Source organism: Phragmites australis, chromosome 11 (assembly GCF_958298935.1).
Source record: "Phragmites australis chromosome 11, lpPhrAust1.1, whole genome shotgun sequence".
NCBI classification, from domain to species: domain Eukaryota; kingdom Viridiplantae; phylum Streptophyta; class Magnoliopsida; order Poales; family Poaceae; genus Phragmites; species Phragmites australis.
The window spans coordinates 16,539,244-16,548,197 of NC_084931.1; the positions used below are offsets into that span (position 1 = coordinate 16,539,244).

At 40.6% G+C, this 8,954-nt stretch overlaps 1 protein-coding gene across 2 annotated transcripts; it reads right to left on the bottom strand.

The window, feature by feature from the left end:
• Positions 1 to 1,319: 1,319 nt before the first annotated feature.
• On the bottom strand, positions 1,320 to 8,553 carry LOC133884557 (uncharacterized). Of its 2 annotated transcripts, XM_062324010.1 has the most exons (7): positions 8,385 to 8,553; positions 8,067 to 8,129; positions 7,245 to 7,328; positions 6,434 to 6,612; positions 6,128 to 6,325; positions 1,853 to 1,912; positions 1,320 to 1,762 (listed from the first exon to the last, which is right to left on the bottom strand). In XM_062324010.1, exons 2-7 carry the CDS (start codon positions 8,098 to 8,100, stop codon positions 1,610 to 1,612), a joined length of 708 nt encoding a protein of 235 aa, XP_062179994.1. In that variant the 5' UTR covers positions 8,101 to 8,129; positions 8,385 to 8,553; the 3' UTR covers positions 1,320 to 1,609. The 2 variants fall into 2 exon arrangements, with proteins under 2 accessions (XP_062179994.1, XP_062179995.1); XM_062324011.1 differs by lacking the exon at positions 8,067 to 8,129 and having other exon boundaries at positions 8,385 to 8,551.
• Between the last annotated feature and the right edge of the window lie 401 nt (positions 8,554 to 8,954).

Genomic DNA, 8,954 nt, shown 5'->3' on the forward strand with positions numbered 1-8,954 from the left:
GAAATGAACATCAGATGAATGCACCGGAGCATTTTACATAGAGAGGCTGCAAAGGCTCCAATGGTTCAAGATAACTCTAGTTTCTGAGGTTGTACTCACCGAATGATGCTTTGTTAGTATAACTGTTCTCACTGTATCATCTGCTGTTAACAAAGCCATTGAGAAGCTATTTGGCGGGTTTGAGGCTATAAATACCCCTCCACTTAGTCATTTGAAGGTGTGGTATGCTGCTGGAATCTAGAGGAAGCTCATATATACTTTAGAAGACATCCAAACACCGAAGTGCTTAAAATGATCATCCAAGGTGATGAAGCACAAGATTAGAGTGTTTAGTGCTTATAGGTCTAGAGTGAGTTGTAGCTAGGTACTGCAGCTTGAAAAAGGGATCAATGAGTGATCTTAGCTTGTACTGAGTGGTACAACAGTATCTTAGTGTCTTGGTGACTCGTTGGCATCTTGGACCTTGGTGGCTCAAGCTTGTTGACTCTCCGACTTGGTGGGGAGTAGTGACAAGATAGTGTATGGGGACATAGAGACCCTTGCCTTGGTAGCTCAAACTTTGAAGTAATCACGACGGCAAGTGACTGGAAGAGAGTCTAGTGGTGAGACCTTGCCTTAGTAGCTTGATGGCTAATCGTGTTTGAGATCTTGTCTTGGTGACTTGGTAGCTCAAGAGCCATAACCGAAAGAGACTTAGCGACTGGGTGCATATCCTTTGTAGAGCTCCAACGTGTATTAGGGTGGTATTTATGTCATCGATACCACGAGATAAAAATATCTTGTGTCGAGTTTATCTCTCTACCTTATTTACATTTTCATATTTACATACTTATAATTCACCTTGCTAGAGTAAATTACAATGTTCTTGAGCGGTAGAGTAAACACATTAGATAAATTTAAAACACATTTAGATAGAAATTGAAATAGATTTATTTTGTAAAATTTTTGAACTAATTTAATTTAGATTTCTAAGTATCCTAATTCACTTCCTTTTAGGACGTCACCATTCCTCACAAGTTTGTAATTGTAAACTGCGAAAACTGATTGATCGGGACCAATTAGGAAACTTGGGAAAGAGTATTAGGATTCAAAGCCCAAATCTATGCGAAAAACAAGCAGAAATGATTCATAACATGAAAAGGTGGATATTGGCCGACATTATAACTCAATTCAAATCATGCCACAAAATAAACAACGATTGGAGCATTCGAATTCTTGAATTTAGAAAGGGAAAAAAAAATCATACTTTAGGTCGATACTTTTGCGTTGCGTCATGAAAAAGTCAAGGTGCACTTGGCATCAGATATAACTCTGGCCCATACATCACAGTTTAGTTATTATACATACATGAAGCAATATGATCTCTTACAAATAATGATATACAGTTCAAATATACACCCAGCTCATGATCCATAAGCAATCATGTAGCAACTACTATCTCGCAGAGGTTTGTACAGTAACTACGTATCTTTACATGGTGGATTTTTTTCTACATGTAAACAACCAATTTTGTACAGTCTATGTTGCCAAGGAGTTAAACAGTGCCGGAACTTGTTTTTACATGTACACCACCGATATCTGCTGTGCGGACTATACCGTTCTGGAAAGTTCAGGCTGTAGAAAGGCTTCTGAGGACTTGCGCTCCAGCATGAGCAGTTTTACCTCCACAGACATGGATAGAATTGCAGAAATCCCTCTTCTTGAGGAACTTCTTGATATGTTCCAGTATGATTGGTGCATTTTGGATTATCATCCTCTTGCACTGAATTGGAAAAGTGGCACAGTTCAGAAACAAACATATTGAATTAATCAAAGAAACTTTAGCTAAACTTTGTAGGCCTTAGTTTCTTACCTTTTGTACAAAACTCTCTGCATTATTGCATCCTTTCAGAAGTATCTCTACTATCTTAAGCTGTCAACAGTAAACAGAAACATGGCATAAGGCTTTGTTTTTTGTTTCGGCTAAAAAATATTTTCAGTAAAAGCAAGAAACTATGTAGACAGGCATCTACCAGCCAAAATTAACAAAAAATAAATATGAATTTGTTGTTGAAATATCAATATTCTTAATCTAGAACGCAGCACAAAATGCCACTGTTAGAGGAAACCCCAGCATCATTTAATCAGAAACCGCAGTGCAAAATGATCAGGTATGTCAGAGTCAGAATATGACAGTTTTCACCATTTTTTAGCAAAAGATTACGTGACAAGATCTGGTAAAGAAAACGTCTCTATTCTGTAAAACATCATAACTTGACAATAATGCACCCAGGTTAACCTCCCAAGACTGGAGCTAGTGAAGATTACATGGAAAAGGCACTGTGTATGCTTTGTACAAACAAGTTCTATATGATTGGCTGAATGGTAGTTTAGTACACAGACCTCCGCTCCACCTCCAATTACAAATAGATACTATCACTATCAGTCTCCACCATGGCATGTGTGCACACAAAATTGAATAGAATTAGGAAGATATATCAGATGCTAAGTAGCTAACTTCTTTCTAGAATTAATTGGCTCCATACCATTGCAAAGATGCATAATTTTAAAACACCATCCAATATGAGGCTGACATTTTCAAGAATTATTTCCAAGATTACGTGCTTTACGATAGAAGGATCTTATGCATCTTGCTAAATGTAATGAATGTGCAAACCCTAATAATCTTCTAACATAACACAAACATTGTACTACAATCATGGGTTGGGTGCCTCCCCTAAAGTCTGTGTGCTAAGGTCTTGGATCTGTACACCAACAGTAGATTGCACAGCTTTTCGCTTTTCCCTGAGTTGGAAAGTAAAAAACACACACCCAAGATTTCTCAGGAGGTTAAATGGCCCCATTAGAGACAAATATTCTGGTTACTTTATTACGCAAATATCAGATACATTCCCACCACATATAGGGAAAATGAAGGGATGTTACTTATAAGTTCAATATATGGTTATAGCAACGGATGTGGAACAGCTTGCAAAACCATGTGAAATCCACACAGCAGTGCCGTTGACGAAATACACCAAAGAGCACTTTGCTGATGCAAACATAATAAGCAAGTTATGCAACTTCAACAGTCAGATACAAACTGTTGAACTTCAGGCACCAACTAGTTCTCCCACTAGCTTAAGTTTTTGAGGAAAGGTAGGCAACATACTACAACACTCCCCCTCACATCTAAGCTCCATCAGGTCTACTATGTGGACTCAAAGTAACCACAATTATTTTATGTTAAAATTGCTTTAGCCAGATGTCGAATTGGATTGTCAGCCCTGATAACACAATGAGTTTAATGCACCAACCAGTTCGACCTAAAACTGAAGTTGTTGAGTTGATACTAGCCTCCAACCAAACATGAACAAGCCAATCCCATTGACCAGCATGCAAAGCAATTAAACTGAGCGAATGGTCCATGGCATCAACATGGACGACTCAGATGGATGAGAGAAAAATGAGCAGATCAGAACGATTAGTGAGCCCCACACAATCTTTCCCTACAAAGCATACACCCAAATTGTACAAATGTTCGCTATTAGTCATGAGCCATAACTAAATTGAGCTGCTTAGTAGTTGGGCCACCTAATGAGTTATATCCTGATAGAAGCAACATCATAACTAGTTTGCCGGCAGCTAATCCTGAGGCACTGCTGGAAAATTAATAGAAAATGGAATGCTGATTTTGGTACCCATGGAAAAAAACAGGACTGGAAGAGCACCTAATGCAATTCAAGCCCCTTGCCCACCAATTGGCTAATGAAAACTGTATGAAGAAATGGGCCAACCAATTCCAGCCATGGAAATATGTGAGGGCACAGCTGCCCTACCCATGAACATATTATTATCAAACTGGTAGTGTCCCCTAAATACGGTATTTTAGGAATTTGGGGGATGCACACATGTAAAATTGTACTAATTCCTGTAGCGTGTGTCTTTCATTTCTTTCTTTTTTTGGTGATACAGCTATTTGCTACGTCCATTTCTAAAAATTCTGTGTTTCGGTCATATGCGAACAGGTTAGTTGGTTCGTAAAATTAAGTGTATCATAGTACCATTTCTAAGCAAATTTTGACTTCACATGATACTGCATGAAGATATTACTAGATTATCATGGTGCACCACATCTGAACAAGTTAGAAGTGCAAATTCATAGAGAGCACTGAGAAGGAGCTTCAACAGTCTTACAGAAGTGTCCCACTGTCTCAGTCAGTAAACCGAAAAAGGTGATGCAGTCCCAACAATGAGTCAAAATGCTGCCCCGTCATCATTTCCAACCTCGCGAAAGCAATTCTGGGCAATGCTGACCATGTCTAGCACTCAAAATTCTACGCACCTGACACCTTCCTACATGTTCTGACAAGCCGATAAGAATTACTCACGAAAGTTCAATGATTGGCAATCTAGAATCTTTGAATGGCTCGATGGTATGGCCATTCTGATGCACCAAAGCTTATTGGCTCATTACTGCATCAAGTCAAACGATAATCCGACACTGTTTTGTAAATGAAACTGTGATGCAAAAGCTTTGTATCTGCCTGAATTTGTGGATAAAGGCCTCCATCACGAACATGCTCACTCAAGTTCGGTGTTAGAAACATGAACAAGGATCTAACTTCTAAAATATTATTAGCACTTTTACAACATCCTAATAGTGCCTAACCCCTAATGAATGAAAATCATCGTACACAGTTGTTGGTGATATGCCCTAGAGGCGATTGAGTTTGCGGATTGGATCTGCTAATGGGCTTTAATATTGATTAAAGGACCATTAGGGTTTAGAGTCATAATGGGCTTTAATGTTGATTAAAGGCCCATTAGCGTGCTCTATATAAGAATAGGCAGGGGCCAAGGCGCATTGAGTTTTTCAGAAACCCTAGCCGCCTCCTATTCCCGAACTCCCTTCGAAACCCTAGCCGGGCGCGCGGTGCTAGCACACCGGCGCACGGCGATTCCATCCTTGTACGTGTGGATACCGTGGAGGCGCTGCTACTATTGCGGTGCTGATCTGCTCGGGAGTACTCGGGACGTACCCGCGAGTACTCGGAAGGTGCTCGGGACGTGCTCGGGACGAGGTTGACGATCGACTACTTGACGCGCACGACGTTGGATTGGTCTGCTCCAACTCTTCTTCCGCTGCACTGCTCGTCAAGTGGTAACGATTCATGATCCCCTACTCGCATGGCTTCCTGGTTGAATGCGGTAGAGAAAATTTATTTTGTGCTAGCGTAGCCTACCCGCAACCCTTCAACAGTACCTCTATCCCCCCCCCCAAAAGGAGGAAATTCTTTATTTGCCATCGGAAGAAAAGGTAATCCCCTCTGTCCATCCCACGAAATGAACTTCCTTATTAGCCACAGCTTCTAATTTTCATTTCTTCCTCGCCACTACCGTCCATTTGACCCATAGAAAACAAACATTTGCCCTTAGGAAGGAGGGCGGCGGCCTCGTGCGCTGCCGCCAGCGGCAAACGGTGGCGGGGCTCGAGCCATAAACCCCTCCCCGAAGCAAGAGAAGGCGGAAGGGGAAGGCGCCGAGGGCGAGGAGGACGGCTGCATGAGGGCCTGCATCAACATCACAGGCATCCAAACCGGCATTACGACCTTGCCGTCGTTTGCCGCCGGCAGTTGCGCCTGAGGCCACCGTCCTCCTCCCTAAGGGCAAATATGTTTTTTCTATAGGTCAAATGGATGGCAGTGGCGAGGAAGGAATGAAAATTAGAAGCAGTAGCAAATAAGGAAGTTCATTTCGTGGGATGTCGCAGAGGGAATTACCTTATCTTCCGATGGCAAATAAGGAAGTTTCTCAAAAAATAGAGCACCTGTTAACACGATCAGGTTACTGTCTAAAAACCTCAAAGCAGTAGTCCCGCTTAAGTGCCTTGAGCCCTTACTAGACGTGGATATGTCACTGCAATATGTTTTGGAATTACACATTCACCTAGATAAAGAAGCTCTTCATAACTTCCATTGTAGCGAGACTATCGTAGATGTCAAATGCTCCCAGGAATTGAACAAAGAGATTCAGAGTAAAGGTAACTTAACTCCTTAGGATTAAAGAACACACCAATATAAAAAAGGCAAAAAAACATACAAAAATAGAATAAAAAATAAAATGAAGAAGTGTAAGAAACAAATACCTCCATGTCTGGATCTTCAAGATTAGTAATGATATCATCAACAACCTCATGGCAAAGGGTGCAAGTATCTTCATGTCTTGGGAGACGAATGAAAGTTACCTCCCCACAGAAACTTACTGTTCCGCAAAATTCTTCAGGGCTTAAAGAAGCAATTTTTGTGAAGAAAAGAGGGGCATAATAATCCACCAACCTGGTGCACTGCCAGAATCAATGAACAAGCATACATTACATAAGAAATGACAGCTTTTAGAATATAGGCACAACCACTAAAGTATGAGAAAATATTTAGGGTAAAAACAACAATACCTCTAGCTTAAAAGAATAAAACTTTGAACAAGCTTGGTGCAGCGTATTAATGATTTCAGTCTGGGTCTCGTTTTCTTTAAGATAGAAGAGGGCTTCTGAGGCAAACTCTTCACAAAGTTGGCATAATTGCGGATTTTCCTTCAGAGATACTGTGCCCACATTTGGAGTCCTTATACCAGCTAGAATAGCAGAAAATAAGTGAAAAATGACAAGTTACTTTAACAAGGATGAATATCAGAGATATGACATTTAGCATAATGAGTTTAACGACTGAATAAGAACAGAGTGAAAGTATGGTAGGTCATGTCCTGTTGCTCACTAAATACTGAGAAAAAAGAGCAGTTGCATTATGATTTGGTGATTAAGTTTTCAGTATTTGTAACTAATATGCAAATTGCCAATTAGCCTTTTACTGATTATCATATGAAAATTGTCATCTTCTGATTCCCTTTCAGATAAGCATAAAGAATTTACATAAAAAAGCATAGTAATATAGTAGCGAGACTGGTTTGTTGAACATCAGAAGACAGAGCAGACAAGAGAGACAAGCCACTATGGGGCATTCCATCAGGGTCTTCTGTGGCTACAGATGAGACCAGGGGGAATGAGAGAACAGTGCCAGAAGAGCAAAAATTCTAACCTGTCCGTATTAAATGATTTTCCTCATCGTTTGCCTCTGAACTAGGGGCCTAAGTTAATTTTTGGTAGTGATGTTCCATGGTTTTCTTACTGATCCTAAACTAGACTCCCATTCATTGCCATGTAATGCTTGCACCTGGCACATGATTGCACATAAAAAATCATTACGCACCAGCATCATCCAAGGCAAAGCTTGTACCGCACCAAAGCATAAGGTTGATGAGGAACATAATTCGAACTCTTCTGCCCATTTTGTCTGTACCACCCACAAATTATGAGTAACAATTCGATAAAGCATACATACACAATGTCACTATCAATTCTTTGCTAACTACACTAACAGATAATGCTCATAAGACATGATAGCCATAAAAACAGGGATTTTCTTTTCAGACACAAATTTCCAGTAAGTTTCATTTCATTGCTTTTTCGTCATGTGCAAATTTCAACTAAACCTAATAATTAGTTCAAAAGAACTAGATAATACAATGCCATATATGTAACATGTTCAACGGATGAGATCTAGGGCCTGTTCGGCAGAGCTCCTAGAGCAGCTCCCCGAGTGGAATCAGGGGAGCTCTACCAAACAACAGTTTTCAATTTTTAGCTTCCCGAATAGAATCTGTAGGAGTGATTTTCTAAAATGAACTAAATGCTAAGAGCAGAAAAAAGTAACTTTCCTTGATTTACTTCCCACACAGAATCACTTCCTCCATAAAGTTTACCCTAGATAATCATTTTCAATCACAAAATCACTTTACTTAGAGAATCACTCATTCCAGAGAATTTAGATCTGGGGAAGCTCTGCCAAACATGCCCCTATATGCTCAGCACTGATTCCCAACTCTCTGGTTTCATTATGACGATATTCAGGATGCAAAGGAAACAGCCAGTATAGTTGACAATCATGCTTCAGTAAAGAGTGATGTATTCTCGCTTCAGATGAAAACTGAGCATGTTTTAAGCATTAATGGTTGACAGTGGCACAGGTAACCAAATGCTGATCTGCTCCATACCAGTGTTTTCATTTCTTTCTAGAGCAACAGAGGCAGTTCCCCTAGACCAAGATTAACATTTTTAGCATAGGACTGACAGTTCAACTTAACGTGTAGCTCCTATCAAAACCTATCAGCGGAAATGTACCCAAAAGCATAAATCTTTTCTTAAAAAAACTTCTCCTGAAACTATCGGAGCACTAATTAAAGAGGAGGAATCAGACTAGCGCCTGGGAACGGCATCAAGAACGCCTAATTGATTCCAAGTACGACAGGAGTAGGAAAGAAAACAATCTAACAAGTTTCCCGGGAATCACCTCGTGCGTTAAGAATAGGGCCTTGGGATGGCGGCGGAGGACGGGGAGGAGCGTGAGGTAGCCGACGACGAGCGGCGGCCGCGGGAGGAAGAGAAGTGAAGAACAGAGGAGATGTGGATTTGAGACGAGACACGAGACAGGGAGGGAGCGGCGTTGACTAGCTGTATGTGTTGCTGCTTGCCCTCCGCAGGCTCTCCGAGCAGTCGCTTCACTCGGGAGTGGGCCTGGGCCGCCACCAGCTGCGGAGGAGACCCGGCGCAGACACGGTCGGACGAACGAATGTGTCAGGGAATTGGATTGGGGTGCACTGGGAGTTGGAGTTTGGGCTTTCGAGGTGTGTGTAATGCTTTGGATCGATTTTTTATTTTTATATTTCAAAAATAAAAAATTACAAAAATAAGTATCTTTTTAAAAAAATTTAAAAATAGGCTACTATCGCCGGTTACAAGACAACAGCAAGTTTCGTCCTTCCAACGGAAGATATGTTTTAAAAATAGATTTAAAAATAAAAAATACTATGTTCTATTGCTTTAAAAATTCAAAACACAATGAAATAGTTATGAAAAATTC